We start from the raw sequence: 26,040 nt of genomic DNA, 5'->3' as shown, positions 1-26,040 counted from the left end.
GATTTTTTGATTAATAGAATGTCAAACAAATAAAAAATAAAGCATGCTTTCTGAATTAAACCCATATATCCATAATTTATTTGTATTCATATCTATCTTAACTTTTCAGTAGGCCTTTGAACACCTGAGGCACAGATTATATCAGCCACAAGGTGGCGCCAAATGATTTTGATATAGTAGTTCCTCCTGTTCTCATGCTAGCAGCTCTTTGTATAAGTAAATGGATCACAGACAAAATGGGTTGTTAGTAGGATACTAGGCAGTAATTTGTTCCTCTACCTTTCTTAAATAAGCATATACCCCTAAAAATATTCAGAAAGCTTCTAAAGTAATCAGATAATAGCTGTTCACACCAAGTGTGGATTAAACTGACTAGCAGGTAGCAGGAATGAACCAACAACAATAAATATACAAAACTCTCACACGGTCTTATCTCAGTGTGATAGTATGTCCGGTTGTTTAATACGAACAGCTGCTTTGCATGTCCACTCAGATATTTTTAGTAGTGACAAGCGCAGAAAAAAACTTGCACACAAGGTCTCAAAAGGACAACAGCCCAGGCTATCACTCCACACAAAAGACTGTATTACACACTGTTGATGACCAGGTAGGACAAAACATGCTTGTTTAATCATAAATTATCCCTTTACTTTTCTAAAAGTTTTTTTGTTTTTGTCTTTTCGCAACAGATTGATCACATGGCTCTCACAATGAAGCCTGCATGGATAGTTGTGCTCTGTGTGCTAATGGCAGCCAGAACGAGTGTCTCTCAGGAGGAGGACACAGAGCTGGCTGAGCAAGACCAGAGGGAACCTTGTGCCCGCTGGATGAGGGGTGTTCCTGGCACTCCAGGGTTCAATGGCATTCCCGGGCGGGACGGACGTGATGGGCGTGAGGGAGAAAAGGGAGATAATGGAGATCCAGGTGACTTATTTACAGACTGTTAATAGTATTAAAGAGATGGTTCAGCCAAAAATGAAAATTCTGTCTCTTTTCTTGAAAAAATTCTCACCCTCATGTCCAAACCCGTAAGACATTTGTACATCATCAGAAAACAAATCCAAGAGCTTTCTGACCCTGCATAGAAAGGTAGTAAGGACATTGTTAAAATAGTCCATGTGACATCAATGGTTTAACCATAATGTTATGAAACTTAATAAAAAATGTATTTTTGTTTTCTTTGCACACATAAAAGTATACTCGTAGCGTCGTAAAATTACAGCTGAACCACTGATGTAACATGGACTATTTTAACGATGTCCTTACTAACTTTCTGGGCCTTGAACATTACAGTTGCATGGCTGTCTATGCAGGGACAGAAAACTCATCAAAAATATCTTAATTTGTGTTCTGAAGATGAATGAAGCTCTTACAGGTTTGGAACAGCATGAGAGTGAGTAATTAATGACAGAATAATTTTTTTTGGCTAAAGTAAACTATCCTTTCAAGTGCTCACAAAAAGTATTTGTACACATAAACCACAATTTAATGTTAATATCTAAATTAACACTAACTGGATTAAGTACAATTAATCCAAAATCACAGTATGAAACATTTTTTAAAAATCAGGTAAAACCTATAAACACGTAAAAGTGGCTGTCAAATACGTAAGTGTAAATACCCTCAGAGGGTAGTTGAAAAATGGACATCAGATCAATCATAAAATATTTCATCTCTGGGTTTTTGCAGCTGCCTATGATCATAAAACATGCAGATTAATTTGACCTGCAAATACCATAATTATGCATTCCACAACACACTGGATTGTTGGCACATTTGCAAGCATCTCCATGACCCTAAATGAGAAAAAGCCAGAAATATTCAAGTAAAACATCATTGGTATTTCCGATAACTAAAAAAAAACTAAATTATGTCACCCCCAGCCTAAACTGGAGTCGAAATCTTAAAAAAAAAACTTTAGTGAATATACCTTTATGGATTATTCTCAGTTAACAATATAAAAGGTTTGACTCTGCAAAAAAATAATCTATTCAGTTATCTTTATCAAGGCCCCAAAGGACCGACTGGAGAGCCAGGTGAAGCAGGGGACGAGGGACCTGCAGGAAAAAGAGGATTTCCTGGAAACCCCGGTCTGAAAGGACAAAGTGGAGAGGGTTCCTTTCCCTACCATTCTGCTTTTAGCATGGGACTCACAGGTAAAACCAGCCCAGCCAGTGGAGCTCCCATCCGCTTCACTAAAACCTTCTACAATGAGCAGCACCACTACAACAACATCTCCGGAAAGTTTCGCTGTGCCATCCCTGGGATCTATTACTTTACATATCATCTTACCATCAATGGGAAGGAGACCAAGGTAGCTATGTTTAAAAACGGCCGGACTGTGGCCTTTACACTTGACCAGTTCCACAGTGGGAATCTGGATCAGGCCTCTGGAGGGGTGATTTTAAATCTGTCTGCTGGAGATGAGGTTTGGCTACAGTTGTATGATGACATATTTGATGCAGGGATTTATGCAGATATCAACAACGACTCCACCTTCACTGGCTTCCTTTTGACTCCTAAAATCTTAAGCAACCCAACTGACAACCGCAGACGCTGACGCTGTCTATGTGGATGTATTTGTATCCACTTAATCTCATGGAATAATCAGTCAGCTTAATGCAACCATGAAAAGATTATTTGCTGTGTGTGTCTGTGTTTGATACGGTCATAAGACCTGTCATTTTTAGATTTATAGGCCAGATATGTTCATAGGGAGTCTGGCTGCCCACCCGCTAAACATGTCACATCTAGCCAACTGACTTCCTCAAAGTACAACAGCTGGTGTGCAGTTTAGCATACTTCATCCTCGCTGATATTTTAATCATTGTTCAAGGTCAGAAACCACCATGCGTACTGAGTTATGACCTTATAGTTATATTTTATTTCGATTTGTGATTATGACATTTGTATGTCATAGTTTTTAATAAACCAAAATAGCTTGACAGCTGTTGAGTATTTATATTTATTACAATGTTTATTAAAAGTATTCTCAGGCTAATGAAGGTATCTGTGTCACAGCTTGGACTGTGCTCTAGATTTAAAAAAAAAAAAAAAAACTTTTTAATTGTGGAGTTTTAACATTTCTCTAAACTCCCAAGACAGCTAACAAAAAAAATCCAGCAAATGATGCAACATAAATATGGATTTTTATGCTAATTTGGTACAGATTATTGTATTATCACTGACTGTTTGTGTGCAAGTAAGTAGAAGAGTTAGATAATTAATCAGTTTCTAGTATTACATTGCTCTGTGAATGAAAATACAGTAGGATGGCAAAATAATTCACTTGCCTATGATAGTCCAATAAAATGAGCAACAACAAGTTCTACCAGCGTTTATATATATATATATATATATATATATATATATATATATATATATATATAAAAAATGTAATTTGATTGTAATTAATAGAAAAACTGTTTGTTAAATTAGCTAGTTTGTCACAGTAGTAATGGTGCATTTGCAAATAAAAAGAACTCAAGATGTGTAAAGCTTTTATTTGAAACTTTTTAAAGAAAAACATCTTACAAATATGCAAACAAATCACATAGCATCAATTTGGCCATTTAAAAAAAGAATACAAATAAGCAAGGGTCCTAGAAATTAATTAAACATTAACTTGAAGGGAAATTAGGGGGTGGATTTACAAAGAAAAGCCAAATTGGGTGAGGTTACAGTATATTCAATATAGTACACTTTTCACCTTTTACATACTTTGTTTTGTGTAATTTTCCCTCCACAAAGATACAAAGAGCTCTTTCAAGTGCTCTTCTAGTAGAAGAGAGATACTTCTCCTAGAGATACAATATGATTACATGGGCTTAAAGAATCAGCAAGAAATCATAAGAATCTAATTATCTTTTTCCTATACAAGTGCTGTCAAACTCCAGAACTAGGAAATTTCAGCAGCTCTCAAAAATATTGAGTGAACCAAGTGAAATCCTGTGAAAATGCATGTGCACCTTTTCTACAAGTGTGCATTGCAAAATGTATCTACAAAAATGTGTCCTGTCCTGATCTACTATTCTTGGCATAAATTGTCACAGGTATTTATTTCTTTCTGTAGTCTCCGTTGTAGGCACGGTGGTCATCCTGACCAGGATACCGACCACCGTATCCTCTCAGGATATCCTGAAAGCTAGTCGCTCCTGGTTCCTGGGCGCCGTATCCGGCATATGGATCCTCTTGTCCACTCATGTAGTGCTCATATTGCTGCTGGTCATAGCCTGGGGCCTCAGGGTAGGACTCTTCTCTATGCTGAGGGATCTCCTCACGGTGGGATTCCTCCTGGGCTGGCTCCTCTTGAGGTGATGGACTGGCAGGTTCGGCCACCTCAGATCTGTAGCGGCGCAAGCGGCAGTTTCTATCGTACTCTGGGTCGCAGTCAGGATCAGGTTCGACCACTCCATTCCTGGTTCCATCGGCATTCAGGTGGGGCTCGTAGGCTTCACTTGGGTTGGATGGCTGTCTGTGCACAGCAGGACGGTGCTCGTTTTGGGAACCCAGTGGGAAGCACTCTTGATCATACCCGATGAAACAGTCATATCCCTCCTTGGTCTTCCCTCGGGGTCCCAAAGGATGTTGAGGTTCCTCTGGTTGGTACCTTGGAGGTTGGAGATGTGTAGGCTGGTGTCTTCGCAGGTCATCCCCAGCAGATGCATCTCGGTGCATGGCATAGGGGTCACGACGAGGGCTCGGAGGTGCCCGCATGGCACCGGCTTCAGAGGCGGGATCGTCCTTCAGATTTTCAGGAGCCAGGCTGCCAAACCTTGTGGCTGTCAGAGGGTTGCAGTTATCTTCGTAGAGAGGGTTGCAGGGTCTCTCCAAGCCAGAAGAAGGGGCTTCATGGTTTTGCGAGGATGCCAGAGCAGCAGCATAAGCACAGTATGGGTCAACTCGAGGGTCACAATGGGGATAACGCAGGTACAGACCAGATGGTGCCTTCTGGACCAAATGGGGGACGCAGTGAGGATCGGTCTTAGGGTCACAGCCGAGATGGGCGTAGGATGGGGCTAGGGCAGCAGCAGGCTTGTATCCGTAAGCAGCACGGAGGTGGTACTGAAGACACTCGACATCCTCGGCATCACAGATGCGCAACAGCTCGGTCCTCTGCTCTGCTGACAGGAAGGGTTGCACCAGCGGAGAGTAGTAGTACTGACCAGAACGTGGATCCTTCACCACAGGTGTGTGAATGTAGGCTGGGGCTTTGACTGGGGCAGGGGCAGGTGCAGGGCCTTTGACAGCGGCTGGGGCCGGAGACATGTATGGGTAATAAGAGTACCCCTTTGAGTGCAAGCAGTATGGGTCTCTGTAAGGGTCACAAGACTTGACTGGGGCAGGCACTGGTGCCTCAGCTTTGGGTTTGGGTCTGTTGGTGTACGAGGCCACACAGTTTGGGTCATCAGACTCGGCACAAGATTTGTAGATGTCGCTAAGGTGCTGCAGGTACAGCTTGTAGGAACGACCTGACTCAGCCCGATTCTTGTTCTGCAAGTATGAAAGATAGACGCGATCCAGCTCTGCAACCTGTAAGGTGAACATGAATAATTTTGATTCACTATCTGGATTATATAACCAACACAAATAATCCTTATGATGGTAACTGATTCCCTGGTATTGCATTTCTGGACCAATGTGGTACTGATATATTGTGCATCCTTAAAGTGATAGTTTACCCAAAAAGGATTTTTTGAAGCTAAGAGAAAACTTTTTGTGTGCAAAGACAAAAAATAAAAAAACTTTATTGAATAATGTCTTCAACGCATGTCCACAAGAGTACCACGACGCATTCGGTTGAACCACTGATGTCACATGGACTGTTTTAACAGTGTCCTTAGCACCTTTCTGGTACTTATGTTGCTGTCTATGCAGGGTCAGAAAGCTCTTGGATTTCAACAAAAATATCTTGAATGGTGTTCTAAAGATGAACAAAGGTCTTGTGGGTTTGGACGAAACGAGTGTGAGTACTTAATGACAGAATTTAAATTTTTTTAGGTGAACTATCCCTTTAAGAAAGTTCTTATTAGCCCTGCAGGTGTGCTTTGTTGTCCTGTTTAGTTTATAATATGCTGTACTCACTCCCTCTTGGTTTCCATTGTCAGTGAAGTATTTGTACCAGCTCCAGAAGTCAGAGTGCTGCTTGTACCAACTGATGTTTCTCCTGTTGCGGATTAGTTTCTTTGGAACTGCTTCAATGCCAGCCTTTTCATCACTTCCATCTGGCAGAAACATTATGTAACGTCACTGTACATATTTAACATTCAGATCTTATGGTAGATATACATCAGATAAATAAATTGGGACTCCATAAAAAGCAGACAGAACAGGAGAACAAGCCATACTTACCATCTCCTTTTAAATGCTGGGTCACAGGGCCAGCCAACAGAAACTCTGTTTGAGAAGAAGAGTAGAGGGGAAAAAATTAGGGGGTTCGAATCTCAACCAGATGTTGCATTTTTCAAAGACCGAGTCGAAAATGCTTACAGACAGTAAAGACCCAAATGAGCTGAGGGCAGCAGGATGCGGTTTTACAAGTTTTGGGGGGAAGGGAAGGTGGTAATATACAGGGTATTGTAGGAAATTAATCTTCAAACAGCACACATCAGCACTTTGATGCCTGGCAGCAGGGGGCCGCAGTAACCAAGCTCATCTACAAGCAAAAGCTATAAAATCTACAAAGGAAAGGTGCCTATAAACTTACAGGTGAACCTAATTATTCCACAGCCAAAAAAAAAAAAAGGTATGAACTGACACTTTTTCTGTGTTATCTCTCTAAAGGTGATGTTTATTTCTGCTGAAACGGGGGATGAGTGGTTCATGGATGTCTTTTACTGTGAGGTGACTGAAAGGAAGATCTCAGTGTCTACGAGGAAGGAAAAGGAAATGCTGCTCTTTCAAAGTATCAGCAGGTTTATTTTTTATGAGCTTGTAAACTACTGCCACATCTGGAAACCTGGTGCATTTGAGTTTTGCTGACAACCGTTAATCATTTTATCAGTTGCAGCGCAAAAAACAAAGACCTGGCACTCAGAAACTTAATACCCCCTCGCTTGATACAGGGCTTTTGGGGAAATTTCACTCGGAAGATATAAAGTCATTGAGTCGAGCAGCTTCTAAATGATCTGGAGTTTTATCATAGAACTACTAAATATAAATATTCCTACTTCAAAACCTCCAACTGTGAGGAAAACCAAAGAACAATTTTTAACATAAAAAAATGTATAATTTCAAAAGTCTCACCTGGTAATAATAATGTTGCAAGCAGCAACACATGGAAGATGGAAGATCCTCTCAAATGAGCCATCTTAACCTTCCTGACTCCTTTGGATGAACAAAATCATTTATAGGCTTAGCATTTAAATGTAGCATGTATTTTCATATTCATATTTTAACATGATGAACTTCTCAAGATGATAATATTAGTAGTAAATGAGAATTGTTATAAGAGAGAATGTCATATTGCTCCGTTATATCTGATTATCTAAAATTAGCAATATTTGAACTAATATTTGACAATTTTAAGAAAAGTTGATCAAATAAGAAAGAACTGCAAATAGTAAAAGAAACTTCCCTCTGTACGTTTGATCACCTGCAAATTATTGGGTTTTACGTTATACAAATGTATATAAAGAAACATGTCATTTACATGTTGAACATAATTTTATGCTCTTTATGCTGTCTTACATTAATCTTTGTCAATGTCAGTGTTTTGCTTGTGCAGCTTTTAACTTTTTCCAGACAAAAAGTTTAAAATATTTTCTTTAATATAGAACAATGAAAAAATTATCTTACTATCGTTTAACTTAAAAAAAAGTTCAAATGTTTAAGAACTGTTAACATTTGGTGCCCATCTGCATATTGGTAAAAATATTTGTAAGGGTTTTTGAAATGTAGAAATGTGCATGTTTTCTAATCATTCATTTGAAAAGAAGTAAAAAGGGTTTGAGCTGTGTCTTACCTGTGTAAGGATGATGATGTGAACCCGCTGAGGAGAAAGGCCTTGAAGTTCAGCTCTACAGCTGACCGACTGGAAGATGAAGGTGAGCCAAACCCCTTGTGTACTACAGTCTCAACACACCCCGTACACCGACTGAGAAATCGTTGAGAACCTGGCCACAATTTAAACCCAACCTTCATAATTAAAAACAAAAGGTGCATCCCATAGGACCAAGTACAAGCTGCTTCCAGTCCTATGATTGGCCTTCTTTGTCATAGCGAGTCAACCAATCAGGTGTTGCAATTATAGACACAGAAACAGGAGGAGAGAAAAGAACATCAACTGTTTTGTGTTTAAGAAAAAATGCTGAAGGACAAAAATCAGGACATAAAAATTACAATTTTTGCAGCTGTTTTAGAACAAATACATAAAATAATATCACCTATAATGATTCAGTATAGGCTATTTTGTGGATTTCTATATCTAAACTAGTTGCCTTCAAAATGTACATGAGTTTGTTTCTTCAATAGATTTAAAGATTTAAATTGATTGAGCATTGCATCACTTGCTCACCAGTGAATCTTCTGCAGTGAATGGGTGCCGCCAGAATGAGAGTCCAAACAGCTGATAAAACCATTACAATAATACACAAGTAATGTCAGTAATGCACAAGCTGCATGACTGTAATAAACAAATTTATCAAGACATTTTAACTTCAAACCATTGCTTCCTGCTAAAATCCTCCATCCATAATATTGCTTCCTCCAGTGAAAAATAATTTTGTCTGAATCAGGAGAGAAATATGCATAGGTCAAGCACCATTTACAGACCAAAGCAGCCCTAAACAAGTACATCAGTGGATTTTGATGTGTGGGAAACAACAGATTAACTTTTTCACCGGAGGGAGTGTTAATATAACAGACTTTCAAATTGAAATGTTTTAATTATGAGTTTGTTTCTTGGAAATGTGTAGTTTATCATTTCACATACATCAGTTGATGGACTGGAGTCATGCCAATTGATTTTGGATTGTGATGTTTTTATCAGCTGTTTGAACTCTTATTCTGACGGCACCCATTCAGCAGCAGAGGATCCACTGGTGAAGCAAGTGATGAAACACTAAAATACTTCAAATCTGATCCAAAATGAGGAACAAACTCATAAATCTTGGATGACCTAAGAGTGAGTACGTTCTTGGAAGAACAGTTTATATAATGTATATTGTGTCAAAGTAAATGCATTGAACTGTAGCAAACAGGACAAACCCCTTATGGGGAATTATATCATATGCACATCTGCCAAGCACCAGCACAATCCAGCATCCAACAATTAACTGCAGAATGGCATTTCAAGTGATCATTCATAATTAAAACCCTATTTGTGATGCAGTAATACAGATTAGGAATTAATGTATGCTTTTTTAAATTATCTGACATGAATGATAACAGATTGTGATGACTGTTCAGATTTATCTTGGAGAAAAAATAATATTTTTATGTTAATGTCAGAGTGTAAAACATCTGTGCTTTATGTTAAAAGCGGATCGCACATGTAATTATGCACCCTTACAGGTGTTCAGGAATGTGCAAAAACCTACAATCAGGGCTAGAAACAGATTTCAGCCTAGGGAAAAATGTTCATAATAATTCCAACTTTGACTCGGAATGTTTGGTTTTTTTTTTTTTTTTATGTGGAAACATCTGGAAAAAGTAAGACTTTGTATTGCACAAAAATTTATTATTCAACAGAGTTAACAACACAAAATCACTCTGAAAGTGAAGAAAGAACGACACTTATATGTACAGCATTTTACACAATGGAGAAATCCTATCGGTCCTCTTTATCACTGAATATCATCATCATCAAACAGGTCTTCAAAATCTGTGGAGAAAAGAGAAGCATAAAATTAATAGCACAAAAAAAGGAAAAAAAATGTTTTCCTATACATACAGTAATTTTGATATAGCAAAATAAACCAGAATATGTAGAGAGCTTTTTTTAATAAATTGAACAAAAACCTCATCTAAGACATGCTGTTCTCAGTAAAATGAGTGCATGTGCTCTTATCGAGGTCTCAAGGTTATTTTCCATGAACCTTTTCAAAAGGGCCCCCTGAATGACACGTGTTCAGCTACTTCAAGCGCTGCAGATGGATACAGAGCCTCTAAAGAGGGAAGACCTGCTGCGCTGGAGCCAATGAAGCCCAATAAAAGTGCTTTACATGGGCTCAGCTTCATACCTCCTTTACACTTTACTGCCTGTTTTTAGGTCATCCTGTGCCAAGCTCAAACTACCTTTACTATCACTATATAGAGGAGGTGGAAAAGTGTAGAGTCAGCATGCTAAAGCACTTTGTGATATTCTGTTGCCAAGTAAACAAATGAAAACAGCAACTTGAGGAAAATATTTTTAAAAAATAAAATAAAATAAATATTTTTTTTTTTTTTTTTTTTTTTGCATAGATGTGCGTGTGTGTGTGTATATATATATATATACAGTACAGACCAAAAGTTAGGAAACACCTTCTCATTCAAAGAGTTTTCTTTATTTTCATGACTATGAAAATTGTAGAGTCACACTGAAGGCATAAAGGGCTATTTGACCAAGAAGGAGAGTGATGGGGTGCTGCGCCAGATGACCTGGCCTCCACAGTCACCGGACCTGAACCCAATCGAGATGGTTTAGGGGTGAGCTGGACCGCAGACAGAAGGCAAAAGGGCCAACAAGTGCTAAGCATCTCTCGGGGAACTCCTTCAAGACTGTTGGAAGACCATTTCAGGTGACTACCTCTTGAAGCTCATCAAGAGAATGCCAAGAGTGTGCAAAGCAGTAATCAAAGCAAAAGGTGGATACTTTGAAGAACCTACAATATGACATATTTTCAGTTGTTTCACACTTTTTTCTTATGTATATAATTCCATATATAATTCCACATGTGTTCATTCATAGTTTTGATGCCTTCAGTGTGAATCTACAATTTTCAGAGTCATGAAAATAAAGAAAACTCTTTGAATGAAAAGGTGTGTCCAAACTTTTGGTCTGTACTGTGTGTATATATATATATATATATATATATATATATATATATATATATATATATATATATACATACATACATACAGACACAATGGCAGTCAAAGGTTTGGAATAAATCTTTTTTTATGTTTTTAATTCTCTTATGCTCACCAAGGCTGCATTTATTCAATCAAACATTGTCTAATAACTGTTTTTATTTGAATTTTAAAATGTAGTTTAACCCAGTGATGCAAAGCAGATTTTTTTGAACAATTTTTTCAGTATCACATGATCCTCTGGAAATCCTTCTAATATTCTGATTTGCTGCTCGTTTCTTATTATCAATGTTGAAAACAGTTGTTTTGCTTAATATTTTTGTGGAACGCAATACTTTTAAGCAAGAATACATTCAGCTGGTCAAAAGTGACAATAAAGACATTTATAATGTACAAAATATTTTTCTATTCAGCAATGAATCTTAAAAATGTATGACAGTTTCCACAAAAATCTGAACTGCTGAACTTGATGTTTCTACTGTTGACAACACTGATAGTAATAATACATTTCTTGAGCAGCAAATCGGCTAAAAGAAAATTGGTGACCCATACTCGGAATTAGTGCTCTGCATTTATCCCATCCAAGTCCACACACACACCATGAACACACACCCGGAGTAGTGGGCAGCCATTTTTGCTGCGGCACCCAGGGAGCAGTTGGGGGTTCGGTGCCTTGCTCAAGGGCACCTCAGTCGTTGTATTAAAGGTGGGAGAGAGAGTGCTGTACATTTACTCCCCCCACTTACAATCCCTACCAGTACAATACTTGAACCTGCAACCTTAGGGTTAAAAATCTGACTAACCATTTCCCCAAGACCTTCCTCCATATTTTATTAAAATGTAGTCACTAGTAATGACAAATCATTGGAAAGGTCAAGGAGAGTAACTGATCGATGTACTGTGTATGCTACAGCATCAAATAACTTCGTGAGTCTAACCCAGATACCAAATAAAAACGGGTCTCACCGTTGAAAAAGTCTGAATGTACGGCCTTCTCATTGGCGGCCAGATCCATCAGAAGTCCAGTGCTGCCCCCTGCCTGTCAACACACAGCGCTACAGCTGAAATATTACGCCATAAATATTTACTTAACATTTACTGAATAAATACTATTGGGATCAATTGTGCAACTGAGTAAAATGCGCTTTTTTTAGTTGTAACGTTAAAGAGGAAAGATTACAGTTACAGTGGAAAGTTAAGTTACGCTGTAGTTTATACAGATTTACTTGGAATTATTCTAAAATCTGTTCGTTTACATGTATATTATATTTTAAGTGTATGAAACGTAAACTTAAAGATACACATTTTTAAATGGCTAATCAGACCATTATACAGAAACATGTGTAAACACCGACCTCATCCAGGTCCACATACGGACCAGCTCCCTCAGGAAACATTTCATCAACTGCTGGCTTCATAACTTCAGCGCGAGTACTAAAAAGTCAGCGGTAAACAAATGTTACAATTATGTATTTTTCAGCTCACTGTCACATTCACCAAAACAAACGCTTCCCTCTGTTTCCGGTGCTGTTTCGATTCGCGGTGTCCAATTCCTGAATGAATTGTTCTTTTGAGTCGAATCTTTTTAAATGAACCTGTTTCCCCAACCTGATTTGAAGGGTGCGCTTTCTGAATAAATTTTGGGCCAAATAGCAGAAATAAAAATATTAGAAACGTACTCCTAACACGTGTTCATCCGAAACGCACATGAATGCAAAATGTATTTCTGAAGGACTTAACATGTTTTAATGAATTATTTTTTATTAAGACATTTTAAAATGAACTGAATCATGGATGCAAATGCACATGAAAACAACTATAATTAATTACCTAAACATAATGATCATTGATAAATAATAATAATAATAATAATAATAATAATAATAATAATAATAATAATAATAATAATGGGATTAAACATGGGGTTCTTTGGACGTTGCCGGGATCAAGTGATGTCTTAAACCGCTATGAACCGATTCTTTACTATGAACTGTTTGAAGGAATCGATTCTTGGAATCGTTTGAGGCTTCACATCCACTAATGGTGCTACGTCAAAACGTTACCGGGTGGAAACCGGGTCCCACTGGCTCGGTTGGAGAACTGGTCCTCCGGTTTATTACAGTGATTGCATTTAAATAATTTCTGTGCATCAGTATGACACTTTATGGTTTTATTTCTTAAATGTCCTACATTTACAATACATCACAATCATGCACTCTGAAGCTGTTAATCACACTACAATGAAACATTAACTGTAATTCCTATATGCTTTTTTATTAGTAGTAATACATTTATGGATACGGCACAACACTCTTTATTATAGGGCTATAAATGGTGTTTACTTATATTTAGTAAATTATCATTATTTTCTAATAACAAAGACTAAACGATCAGTGATGAACTAATAACATCCACTTAGTGTTCATGTTGCTCTGCCACTTCATAACCCAGCGTGTCTCCTAGATGCTGATGGGCGAAGAAAGTTCTGGCCATTTCATTGATCTGGTCGTAGGCCCCAATGTTGCGGAAGTATTCCACATAATTCCAGAAATCTGAGGTGGAATAAGACCAGTAGGGCACAGCCGGGGGCCGTTCATAGGGCACTGCATTTGAGAGAGAAAAACAGAGCTTGTGTATTCCTGCTGAGTTTCTGCATTCCAGAATTCCTGATGTGTAACTGCAGAAGTTATGTCTAAATGTGCCTCTTTGTGGCCACAGGCAAACATGACAATACAATTAACATAGTGAGTATATTTATAAACCCAGCACCAATAGTTCAGTGATTTGTTCTAATAAAAGCCTCATTCTGCATTTAGGATTTTGAAATATTACTATTAATATATACTGGCTAAAGGTGTGTAAACAAAATGGTAAAAAGTCTGTTTACCCCCTTCAGGAATGAATCTGGCACCTGTGGAAGGAGAGAGTAGAAGAAAAGTGAATGAAATCTGAAATCCTCCCTCACAAAGAGCTGATTCATGCATGAGAACTGAGGATCTCCCAAGGGATTCAAGAAATGTGTGCGTTCCCTCCACAAATATTATTCCTAACTTCTCCTGATGAACACGAATTAAGTCTTTATCAGCTATGATATGAACATATTTCACTGATTTTCTTTCATAAAATGTTCCAATTTGTTTATCTGACAAAAATAAACCTCTTTTCTCCTATGATACAGAAATATTTACCATAAGATACAGCGATTTTCATATTCCGAAAATCTTGAAATATAATTTTTAAAGTAAATATCCAGGGTGCCCAAAGATAATAGTAGTAATATGAGTAATATACACTGCTTACCGCTGAGATTATTAGCAAGAAAACATAGGAAGAAAACCCCCAAAACAATACTCCACTTCATCATTTCCTGAAAAAAAAAAGATAATTAAATAAATTAAAATTTAAGGTAAATATAAGTTAGCTTGAAAAATCAGGTAAACTGTTAGCTATATTACATGCACATAACTTACTTTTCATAACAAGTTATGTTTATTGTTAATTGTTTTGGAAATGAACATTACCTCTTTTGCAGCGGTGATTATAAAGTGATCCGTTCGTTTCTGAGATCTAAACAGATGTGGTGTCTCATTGGTTCTGCACAGACTGAACCCCAGGTTCAGGAATATTTTGTCCCCTCCCAAACTAGATCTACATCATTGAAACCCCCCTCAGGGCTGTATATGATATTTCAAATCAAGTTAGTTTATGCATCATTCCATACAACAATGAAAATAAAATAAAAATCTGAACACATTTTTTATTAACATTAAACATTCAGAGAGGCACAGAAAACACAATCTTGAGGACCAATCTCAGATAGGACTCCAGTATATTTATAAAACAAACACCTGTTTAATAAAATAATGTCTAAGGAATGCTCCACAAGCAAAATCTCCAATGCGTTTTATTTACTATTTTTTAAGATGTACAGCATACAAATACACATTAGGTTTAATTATGTGCTGGCTGGGTTCAGACACTTTTATGCAAGATAAATTTTATAATGACAACCGTAACCATTTTCACCCATAATAGTGATAGATACCAAAAATATATATTTCAGTCTTCAGTGTTTAAAGAGGACTATCGCATCCTTCCTGATCTGTGGGAAGCATTTTGCTCACGTCGATGTTGTCACGTGAGAAGGTTTCTTTGGCATGGTAGATGGCCTCCGCGGGCAGAATGCGTGAGCGTGACAGGATCCAGGCAAAGTCCACATGGAAGAGCCGGAGAACATCAGTGCATGAATAAACAAGTGCAATGCTGCTGTAGTCAGTAGACAGGACCCAGTATGGGGCGTAGGGAGTGACTGCATATATACAAATAAGCGGCAGACGGTGAATAGACAAAATAACAGATTTGAATGTTCTAGAAATGTGTTGTCTGAACACATACATTCATGAACTTACAGTAGGAGAAACTGACTCCAAGCTTGGCTGGCTCCATCGGGTCCTGAGTGATTGCTGTGCCCTCTGCTTTACTTATTTTTCCTTTGCTGTTTTATGTAAACACACAGTTTAGTCATGGATGCACAAAACTCAAGTTCTATTTTAGTCAAAAGAGTTGATTACTCACTATGTCTGAACATTGACAACTTGGACAGTGTTGTCAGGTCTTAGCGCGTAGTTCGCCTCAATGCACTTGCCTTTCTCAAAGAATGCTGGGAGCTTTTCGATCTCATACCACTTTCCGAGGTACTTGGAGTGAACGGTAAAGCAAAATATAAGTTCACTGTAGACCATTAAAGGCCTACTTACCCCAAAAATTCAAATCCTGTCATCATTTTTTCACCCTCATGCCATTCCAAACCAAACAAAATAACAGTATTTGGATTTAGAAAGACATGAGGGCGAGTAAATAATGGAAATTTTGGGGGCTAATCATCTTTGAAATTATATATATTTACATAGTCTTACCTTGTTTATTTCAAAGTTTGGCTGGACCATCGGTGTTGGGCAGGGGCCCCAACGAAATGTCTGAGCGGAGACCAAGGGAAGCAGTAGAGATACGAGCAACGCACTTACGGTCTTCATCTTGTCAAGAGCTACTGTCTCAGCTGTGAGCACAAGATGCATTTGTCATTTTCATGTCATGACAATATGTCACAAAGTTACATGGATATTAGTAAATTGCATTGTCTAGTTAGAATAAGAGTCTTTTAACACAGGACGAATCTGGCTTTGTATTTCATTGTGTGGAAACAGCAAACTTTAAAAAATTTAAAAGTATTCTTTTCCATTCCTCTGTGCTACATCTGTCAGAGACATGTTTTTTTTCTAGGGTTTTTTTTTCTTCTTCTTTTTTTATGCATTTCAAGTTATTTTTTAAACTTGTCTGGGGACTTTTTTAAAGCACTTTTTCATTCAGCTGTGCTATGTTACCATGTCTCTCTCTCTGTGTGAATGGACTTGACGTTCACTTAAAGTGTAATGTAGAATGGTGGGTTTTTGAGATGTCTTTTATCTTAAATGTCAAGATTTTGTGTTGATCAGAAGCTGTCAGACCTGTTGGACCTGTTTGCATACGATCGCCACAAATCACTGAACACGTGCACATTAGGTATGTTATGAAACTGTGATGTTATGAAATTGTTTAATATCACTTACTGATATTTTTGATAAACGTAATGTTTTGTTTTTTTATGCTAAAATGTTTTACATTTAGATGAACAATATAAGAACACAATTCTAGTCTATATGAATTTATTAACTTTGATATATTTGTTAAATAATTAAACGGCATATAATCCAGTTTGCTGGAACAAAATAAATACTGTTGTAGTAGAAGTTATCAAAGCTGAGAAATATAAGCTTTTTTTTTTCTTCTGATTTTAAGAAATTTTTAGACCAAAATTTTACACCTGACACTATACAGTTACACAATACACAGAATACACAATACAAGTACAGAAAATGATCATTTATAGATTTATGATTAAGTATAATAGCACAAAACAAACTTATTAACAATGCAAAGTAAATCGATACCTGTTCCAGATGAACTTGTTGTTAAGTGCAGAGCTGAAGGTGTTGTGTGTGTTTGTCCAGTAGTTGTGTACTGACAAAAGAGGAGGAGACCTTCATCATGACACACTGAGATTGTGTTGTAACAAGAAGCAGCTGATTTTGGAAATAGATATCATGGGAGCAGTACTACAGTGACAAGGTGTGTGCTGCTGAGTAGATTGTGTGTCTACTGTCCTCCTTTTACAAAATGGTCTTGTCAAATAGCTCAAGTGACTACAATAAGTTATTTATTAAGATTATTTTCAGAAGATTTGATTCATAACACTGGCGATCAGACTTTCCCATGGGCTGTTGCCAGACACTAAACAAATGACAGTGACATAACCATTAAAAGTGGTTATGTAAGTTTGATTCTTAAGTTTGATTCTTTGATTTGTATTGTTACGTAAGTTTGATTCTTAAAATAAAATTAAATACCTTAGTAGTTAACCGCCTATTGTGGTTAACTGTCACATTGTTGATGTTAATAGGCCTTCCACTCCTGGTTAATTCTATATATGGACATGTTGCTTGTAGTTTTGGCGCAGGATTCAAGCTAAATTTACTAAAGATCTTTTCACACAACCCTTAGTGTAATCTGGTAATGTCTTTTTTAACATGGGATTGAGGGTGAAAAGTCCAAAAGAAGATCTTTAGAATTGTTTGGTGACTATAATCTAAAAGACCCAGCAGAAATAAAGATCCTTTCTCATCCACCATACAGTAATTTAATAAATAGCTTCATATCTGAAATCAAATATTGTGATTGGTGAGAACTCTTCCCAAGAATAAATGAACTGTGGATGGATGTCATTGTCTGTTAAATCTGGTATCAATAAATGGATCAAAAAGGGGGAAAGGTTCACATGAAAATTAGATTTTTTTATTTTTTTTTTTTTTTAAGTATGACTTTTGCATTTCAATTGTCATTGAATAAAAGTACCTACAAGTAGTTTCAAAAGTAAACATTCCCAAAATAAAAGATATGTTTTAGCAATGAAGTAAGCCACAGTAACTCCTGTATTTTACACTGGTTCTTGAATGCACCAGTTTATGCACATTTGTGTGGATTCAGTACAGTTTGTGTGTTTGGCGCCATCTAATGGTCACAGCTGTCATTTTGGTTCAAACACCGGAAAGAATTCAGACGGGAGGACATGACGTCACCGACCAAATCCCCTTGAAGACCTCGAAAATGGCCGTCAAAGCAAAGAGATTTTAATCTACTGTCGAAATAACGTGAGGCCTTAATATTTATATAAAAATCGAATTTAACTTTATCTTTATTAATCACATAATTTAAATAATTATCGCACGACACGGTACTATGTAGAGCGAAGCTGTGAATTGCGGCTCGCTCTCTACCGGATCGAGCATTTTCGAAATAAGAGCCCTTTGTTTTGCATGTCAAAATTATAAACAATACTATCCGCATCATTTCAGAAAACAATGCATTTAGATATTTTTTTGTGCATATTTACGACTTGAATTATTGGGTGCATTATAATATTTTGATTGGGTTTTAACGGTGATAGTTTGTTAGCAAGCTCGTTATTGCAGCCAACTTTTGAGCAATGGGCGGGAACTTTTATTTTCCTTAACTGATGTTGTCCAGTCTGAACTGTCTCGTATTTTATATTGAGTTATTGGTTAATTTATATGTGCATAGGTTCTTTATTTTTACATGCATGTCTGTTTCATTTAAACAGGTTTTTTTTCGGGTGTGGTCTAAACCATTATAAATTTACGTGCGGTAAGTGAATTATTTTTGTTATTTTGTTTATTTCTTACAAAATGATTACACGTAAAATATGGTCATTATATGTCTAGTTCACTCAAAATGGAAATTATTAATCATTTATTCATGTTGCTCACCATTATGTTGTTCCAAACCTTTATTACTAGAACTTACCACTTTTATTATATGGATAGAGGATGCAATAGAAATAAATAATGACAGAATTTCTGAAAAATCTCTCCGAGATGTCTAATAGTGGCTGGTGTTATAAGATGTTCTTGACATTGCAGGTTGCTCCTCTTCCACGTCATGCCACATATCACTCACAGTGAGTTTCTTCTGGAGCAACTGAAGAGGCAACGTGAGAGAAGCTTTCTGTGTGACTGCACAGTAGTAATAGGACAGTCTCAATATAATGCACACCATAATGTTCTGGCAGCCTTTAGCGAGTATTTCTCTACGCAGTCTTTTGATGCCGGAAAGGAGAATGCCACCATAACTTTGGACCCAGAGTTGGTGAGCGGTGCTGTATTTGAAAAACTACTGACTTACATTTACACTGGTGACTTGAGTATGGACAGGTGAGTTCATGGAAATATAATTCCATACATTTACTGTCATCTGTATGTAGCGTTATCTATGTTTATGTACTGTTCCTATAAAGCCTGAAAATTTGTAAAGCCTCAAACTTTAAAAATAATAATAATTTTAGTATTTAAATAATTGTAAGCCCTGAAAAGTTCATGTAAATTAATTTAAAAAGTATAATTTAAAAAAAAGTATCATTTTAAAAGTTGTGGATTCTTTTAATGATATTTATTATTTATTTTAAATTCCTTTTTAAACATATTAAATATATATATTTACATATTTAAAAAATTCTAACAATTTTCTATTTATCTACTAATATATATATGTAGTAGATAAATAGATAATTATTTAGCTGAAAAGTTAAAAGTTCATACTACTGACAAAAATGTCCATGATTAAAAATGTATATATATAATACTCTGAGAGGGTCATCTAAAATCAAAGTTTAATAATCTTCAATAGTCAAAAGACAAATGCATTTGGAGCATGTAATGTGATCAGCGGAAAAGGAGAAGCTGCCTGAAAAGCCAATTGGAATAATATTAATAGTAGAGACTTACATTCTCTTAGAACATCTCAAGATATTTATGTCTGATCGATAGATGTCAAAGGAATTTACCCATTGTGTCTCATACATCTGGGCACATGTTTTTCTCCAGGTAAATTACTTGAAGTCCGAGCGAGGTCTTGTTGACATGACCCGTGAAGGGCAGTAGACAGAAGTCAGATAAAAATTAGACATGGGTTGTGGTTTTACATCCTTCTTGCAGAAACAGCAGAGCTTTGCAATCTTCAAATACCTGCACTTGGAAAAGAAGACTTAGTACCATGAATGGAATTGACCATAATAAAAGGGAATAATTGAATTATACTTGAGAGTATATAGTTAATGAGAGACAATATATGACTATAATGTGGAGTAATAATAATAAAATAATCTTAAAGAAATACTCATACTGAATATAACCCATAAATGACTATGAAAACATAACAGCATTGGGATTTTACATACACCAGAAATAATGGAAGTCATTAAAAAAACTTTTATAAATTTATGGTTTTTTCTTCCACTAGTGAATATGAATTTTTAGTTTAACTCTACCACAATCCTGTTTAATTTTTACTGTGCTATGAACTATTTAACCTGCAAAATTGTATTTTGCCTAAAACATTATTTGATTAACGTTTATTGACGAACCTTTATTGATTAAAGCTAATATATGTTTATATAGTGCATACACTTCTTATAGTGATTAATGTAAATTATACATTTCTGTGCTTTGTTGTCCACAGAGAAGAAATTGAAAGCGTTCAGAAAGCTGCATCTTATCTTGGGATGCCCGAGGTTGTGGCTCGTTGTACACTAACTCAAGATGATATTAAATTTGGTGGCTCGCCCACAAGACAAGCGGAGTATGAAGATCCACGGTCCCCCTTGAGCCCAGATGACTACGAACCTTTAGAGCCAATCACGGAGGTGGAAGAATGGGAGCGGTTGAGGGAAAACAAGGATGAAGCCCAGTCATCCAGCGAACAGACGCCGCAGAGGAGCGGCAGCAAGAGAGGGAGGAAACCCAAAACTAGGCTCTATGAGGATGATTTTGGGAGTGAGACCGTATCTGCTCACAGGGGCAGAGGTAGAGGTCGGGGGAGACCGAGAGGTCGGCCACGGGTGAGGCCGTTGACTTCTGATTCAACTGAACAGTCTCCAGCGCAGCAAACCATGAGCCCAAAAAGCAGCTCAGTAGGGAGAGGAACTGGAAGACCAAGAGGTCGTCCACGGGTTAGACCGCTGTCCACTGACAGAGAGGAACCAGCAACCAAGGATCAAGAAGAGGAGAGCTCTGCTCACAGAGAAGAAGGCCCAGGAAATATACCTCTATCATCTGGTGCAGAAGGAGACGAAGAACAAGGAGACACCCAAGAAACAGAAGTTGTTGAAGAAGATTTAGTGAATGCTGGTGAGGCAGATGTGACCGATGTGGAAAACCCAGACGGAGTTCCTTTAAAACGAGGAAGAGGGAGACCACGGACTAAGCCATTAACCACTGAGAACCAAACTACAAACACGGAAGACGGCTCAGAACCTGCGAAGACGAAAGAGAACGAAGGGACTGGCCGTAAAAGAGGAAGACCTCGATCCAAACCTCTTTCTTCCGAGGCTCCCGAATCTTCTTATCCAACAGAGAACAGTGGAGAAGAAGCTCCCGGAGAAACAAACCAAGACACGGAGAAACACACTGAAGAAAGCTCATCACAAGGGACAGAGGATTCGGAATCAAATCCTGCCAAGAAGGTCCGCACCAGCAACAGAAAGAGAAGCTTGAGTAGAAAGCTTAAAGAAAGTCAGGCGAGTAACGAGGAGGATGAAGACGATGTAGAAGATGAAGAATTTGCCAATGACAATGAGGACTGGGCCGGAGAAGAGGAAGTGAAGCCCTTGCAGGACAAACACAGGCCTATTTGTAATGTCTGCGGGAACCTGTTCTCAGAGATGAGCAGCCTGCGCAGACACATGCGCATACACAAGGGCCTCAAACCCTATCAGTGCCAGCTCTGTACCCGCTCCTTCAGACAGGGCAACCAGCTGAAGACCCACATGCGCATTCACACAGGTTACTGCATTCATACACTCATTCACTTAAATGAATGTCTTTCATTCCATAGTTTTGATGACAAAAATGTGGAACTATAGTGTGAAAGGTCCATCATGTTTGTTAATCACACACTACTGTTCAAAAGTCTTTTTATTTATGTTTCTGTCTCTTTAGCTGACAAAGGCTGAATTGATTAGATAAAAAATGCAGCAAAAATGTAATGTTTTAAAATATTTTTACAATGTAAAATAACTGTTTTCTATTTTAATAAATTGCAAAAATTTAATGTGTTCCTGTGATGGCAAAGCTGAATTACTCCAGTATTCATTATCACATGATCCTAAAGAAATGTCTATTGTGCTGATTTGCTGCTCGAGAAACATTATTATTAATATTATGTTGAAAGACAATGTGCTGCTTGATATTTTTGCGAAAACTTTTTTTTTTAAAACCCTTTGTTAAATGAAATTTAAAAGAGCAGTGTTTATTTGAAACTACGGTAGTATTCATTTCTTAAAAAAAAAAACTTTTGAACTGTAGTGTACATTGCCTAATTTTGCTTGTAGAATGACTTGTAGAGTGATTTGTTTTCAGGAGAGAAGCCCTTCAATTGTACATCTTGTGAGGCACGTTTTGCTCAGAAATGTCAGCTGGTCTATCATTGCCGCATGCATCACGGAGAAGAAAAGCCGCATAAATGTGATTTCTGTGGGGCAGCTTTCGCCACTTCTAGTAATCTGAAGATTCACATAAGGTATGCATTGTGCAATTCATGCGCAATATTCAAATTAAATCTCATAAAACTGGAACATATTACACATGTATGTGGTAGTGCTTTCAGTAGGGTATTGATTCAAATCCTGTCTGCTTCCCAAAAACTTCTCTATTTCTCAGTATTTTTAATATTAGTTTTAATATAATTATTTTTAGATATAGTACATTGTAGTAACAGATATATTTAGCGTTCACACTTTGTTCGTTAATATTGAATTAAATGTCATTATGTTTAGTAATACTATAAATTATTGGAAAATATTTATAATGAATATTTTGTTTCAGTCTAATGATTTACTGTTTTAATGTGGATTGTTTATTCTTATTACTATTATTTATACGTAAAGACTGGCTGTCCATATCTATTTTTGGACACTTAAACATACAAATCATATTTTTGAATTGGACGATATACAGTATTTGTTGTTATCCAATTAAAAGATCTATAAAATACCAATAATAAATTAGGAGAATTAACATTTCTGTTAAGGAAGCACAGCGGTGAGAAGCCGTATGAGTGTGGAGAATGTGGGAAGCGCTTCACGCAGGCCAGCACTCTGATGTACCACAAGCGGCGACACACGGGGGAGAAACCCTACATCTGCGACACCTGCGGCATGGCATTCGCTGTATCCAGCTCTCTCATCGCTCACAACAGGAAACACACCGGTGGGTTTGTGATGCATTTAATTAAAGCTTTTAACCTTTTCTTTAGCGATTTTGTAACATACCTATGGCACAGGAAGTCTGTGTTTAATAAATGCTTTGTTGTTTTCGCCTTCCATTTTAGGTGTGACCCCATATATATGTTTGGATTGCGGAAAACCTTGCATAACTGCTGGTGAACTTCGAAAACATATGGACATCCACAATGGTAAATTAAGTTAATAAATTAAAGCTTTCCACTTTTCAAAATGAACAAGGATATGTGCAAACACACATTTATCTGTGTCCTTTTGCCTGTAGGATCGAGAAAAGTGAGGTGTAACATGTGTGGGAACATGTTTTCAGACATATATAGCTTGAAGAAGCACAGCATTTTGAAGCATAACGGTGTGTTATTTTAAAGTTATTGCTTGTTTATTAAACTATTAGTTTGAAAATATTATGATTTTTTAAAATATATTTTTGAAATAAATATTATGTTCACCATGGCTGCATTTATTTAATCAGAAACGCAGTATAAACAGTAATACAAAGACACATTATTCCAATTTAAAAGAACTGTTATGTATATTAATATTGTTTTAAACTGCAATTTGTTCCTCTGCTGGCAAAGCTGAATTTTCAGCACCGTTAATCCAGTCCTTGGTGTCACATGATCCTTTAGAAATCATTTTAATACTCTTAATATTAATATTTGCTGCTCAAAAAAGAAATTATCAATGTTTATAGTAGTCCTGCTTAATATTTTTGTGGAAATCTTCATACACCACCATTCATAAGTTTGAAATAAGTAAGAAATACTTTTATTCAGTTCCAAAACATTTCTGTTTAAAAAAAATAATAAAAAATGCTGTTCTTTTGAAATTCTCTGTTCATCAAAGAAGCCAAAAAAATGTATCACGGTTTACACAACAAATTTTAAGCAGCACATAGTTTTACCAGTTGAATATTCACAACTTAGTTCATCTATCCATCCATCTAAATATTTTAAAACATACTTTTTTTTTTTTTTTTAGCTCTTCCAGGCCAAGAGCAGGCTCCTTTGAAAACCGACCCAACGCAGTGTCCTCTCAACATCCCCATTGACCACCAGGGCCTGATTGCTCGCGTGCGCTCTGCCCTTGTCGATTCCCAAGACCATGAAATTCAAATGGAGCCCCCTTTGCCAATTTTGCCCCCGGAAACCTCACTTATTATCCAGCAGTCAGCAGAGCCTCAGATGATCATACAGCATGCAGATGGCACAGAGCCCTCCATGATCTTCCAGCACGCAGATTCATCCGAAGCACCCGTTCTCTTCCAACACGGGGAATCTGGCGAGCAAGTCAGCTATGTAGTGGAACAGTACGAAATCCCAGGAACTGCTGAGATGGAGCACACGCAGATTGTCATTGTTCAGACCATTGATTAAAATACCAGCTTTTACTTCCATTTTAAATGTATTCTCTCCATTAAGTGAAGACTGAGGTTAGGATCTGTGTGGAAGCATTTTGTCACAAACATCCCTTCAGATAACTTGTTTTCTCAGCGTTTGAATGAACTCTTAGCAGATATCAGTTATACAAAGCTATTGTGTGAATATGTGGGGCTTCTCCTCTCTTGCTTTTTTCTTAATTAAATGTAATGTCACATTCAGAGCAGAATCTGGATCATTAAAGGCATAAAATATTTTCTGAAATAATGGGAAGGCCAAACTTACGTTTGGATCTAATATAAAAGATGTGCTTAAAAGTTAATTTTGGTTCATTTAAAAAATACTTTTCTATTTAATTGAAAGGACATTGTGGCTATACATTGCAACTGACTTGGTCATTATGATATTTTGAACCATACGTTTGTCTTTTAGAATTTGAAATGTAAATACTTATAATGTTATATGACCCAGTCTCTGAACAATTTCATATATGATGTGAAATAATTTGGATCCTCTTACAAACTGGGAAAATTTTATAATAAATAATCTCCAACTGAATATTTGTTGTGGTTGATGTATATTTTTGAGTAATGCATTCACAGAATGAATCTGGTGAAGAATGTGGGCATATTTTTTCTCAGTTCTCTTCAAAATTACTTAATGTAGTTTTAATATTAGGGAAATTCTTTAACTAGGGGAAGTTTTCTGTCCCCTGGGATGATAAAAAAACGAAACAATTATAGTTTCAAAGAAAAGTTTTTATTGTACTTTTATTTACACTGGCTTTATTTTAAGTGTTAAATTAACAAGAATTACAAGTTTTTATTTTTGTAGGTCCAGTAATACGTTTCAAGGCCTTTCCTCCAAAATGTGTACATTTTAAATATCTGAATATAACAGGTTCATGCGTACTTTTGTACATTCATAAAGAAAATAATCAGTGAACAGTTCAATAGGTATGTTTCACTTATTCTCGACGACTTAGGCATTTTGTTGTGTTTCTTTAACCACGTTTCTATATATCTGTTTTATTTCTATTTTACTTTTATACTTACCTCATAATAACCGCCGTCGAAAGAAGCGCAGACGACCTGAAGATGGCGCCATTGCAGAAGCGTTCAATCAACAACTGTTCTCTGTTACCATAGCAACATAAAGCGTGAAACATGAAGGACCTTCAGAATCGATATTTATCTGTATATGCGCTGAAGTTTATCAGCCTCCAAATACATGTGTTTGGAA

The 26,040-nt window shown here is 36.9% G+C and overlaps 6 protein-coding genes across 8 annotated transcripts; 2 read left to right on the top strand and 4 right to left on the bottom strand.

The window, feature by feature from the left end:
• The first annotated feature begins 204 nt into the window (after positions 1–204).
• On the top strand, positions 205–2,947 carry adipoqa (adiponectin, C1Q and collagen domain containing, a). Its single transcript, XM_052595562.1, has 3 exons — positions 205–607; positions 690–924; positions 2,010–2,947. The coding sequence occupies exons 1-3, from the start codon at positions 482–484 to the stop codon at positions 2,558–2,560; spliced, it is 912 nt and encodes a 303-aa protein (XP_052451522.1). The 5' UTR covers positions 205–481; the 3' UTR covers positions 2,561–2,947.
• Positions 2,948–3,487: 540 nt separating this feature from the next.
• Positions 3,488–8,147, bottom strand: and1 (actinodin1). Its single transcript, XM_052595471.1, has 5 exons — positions 7,964–8,147; positions 7,246–7,326; positions 6,352–6,396; positions 6,085–6,224; positions 3,488–5,532 (listed from the first exon to the last, which is right to left on the bottom strand). Exons 2-5 carry the CDS (start codon positions 7,307–7,309, stop codon positions 4,057–4,059), a joined length of 1,725 nt encoding a protein of 574 aa, XP_052451431.1. The 5' UTR covers positions 7,310–7,326; positions 7,964–8,147; the 3' UTR covers positions 3,488–4,056.
• Positions 8,148–9,658: 1,511 nt separating this feature from the next.
• Positions 9,659–12,563, bottom strand: cops9 (COP9 signalosome subunit 9). The gene is made up of 3 exons (XM_052595472.1): positions 12,369–12,563; positions 11,980–12,052; positions 9,659–9,823 (listed from the first exon to the last, which is right to left on the bottom strand). Exons 1-3 carry the CDS (start codon positions 12,429–12,431, stop codon positions 9,786–9,788), a joined length of 174 nt encoding a protein of 57 aa, XP_052451432.1. The 5' UTR covers positions 12,432–12,563; the 3' UTR covers positions 9,659–9,785.
• Positions 12,564–13,190: 627 nt separating this feature from the next.
• Positions 13,191–14,517, bottom strand: otos (otospiralin). Its single transcript, XM_052595504.1, has 3 exons — positions 14,314–14,517; positions 13,901–13,924; positions 13,191–13,616 (listed from the first exon to the last, which is right to left on the bottom strand). The coding sequence occupies exons 1-3, from the start codon at positions 14,375–14,377 to the stop codon at positions 13,429–13,431; spliced, it is 276 nt and encodes a 91-aa protein (XP_052451464.1). The 5' UTR covers positions 14,378–14,517; the 3' UTR covers positions 13,191–13,428.
• Positions 14,518–14,562: 45 nt separating this feature from the next.
• apodb (apolipoprotein Db) lies at positions 14,563–17,063 on the bottom strand. The gene is made up of 5 exons (XM_052596481.1): positions 17,001–17,063; positions 15,930–16,069; positions 15,589–15,710; positions 15,423–15,508; positions 14,563–15,322 (listed from the first exon to the last, which is right to left on the bottom strand). Exons 2-5 carry the CDS (start codon positions 16,044–16,046, stop codon positions 15,087–15,089), a joined length of 561 nt encoding a protein of 186 aa, XP_052452441.1. The 5' UTR covers positions 16,047–16,069; positions 17,001–17,063; the 3' UTR covers positions 14,563–15,086.
• A 1,072-nt stretch (positions 17,064–18,135) lies between these two features.
• mynn (myoneurin) lies at positions 18,136–25,356 on the top strand. 3 transcript variants are annotated; one of them, XM_052596381.1, is made up of 10 exons: positions 18,187–18,257; positions 18,728–18,771; positions 19,047–19,117; positions 19,222–19,337; positions 20,641–21,962; positions 22,539–22,698; positions 23,209–23,387; positions 23,509–23,592; positions 23,685–23,771; positions 24,401–25,356. In XM_052596381.1, the coding sequence occupies exons 4-10, from the start codon at positions 19,330–19,332 to the stop codon at positions 24,793–24,795; spliced, it is 2,235 nt and encodes a 744-aa protein (XP_052452341.1). In that variant the 5' UTR covers positions 18,187–18,257; positions 18,728–18,771; positions 19,047–19,117; positions 19,222–19,329; the 3' UTR covers positions 24,796–25,356. The 3 variants fall into 3 exon arrangements, with proteins under 3 accessions (XP_052452340.1, XP_052452339.1, XP_052452341.1); XM_052596379.1 differs by having other exon boundaries at positions 18,143–18,257; positions 19,047–19,337; XM_052596380.1 differs by lacking the exon at positions 23,685–23,771 and having other exon boundaries at positions 18,136–18,257; positions 19,047–19,337.
• Positions 25,357–26,040: the final 684 nt, after the last annotated feature.

This window comes from Carassius gibelio, chromosome B24, assembly GCF_023724105.1.
Source record: "Carassius gibelio isolate Cgi1373 ecotype wild population from Czech Republic chromosome B24, carGib1.2-hapl.c, whole genome shotgun sequence".
In the NCBI taxonomy this organism is placed as follows: domain Eukaryota; kingdom Metazoa; phylum Chordata; class Actinopteri; order Cypriniformes; family Cyprinidae; genus Carassius; species Carassius gibelio.
Note: the sequence above shows the minus strand (reverse complement) of the source record. Positions and strands in the feature narration are given on the sequence as shown.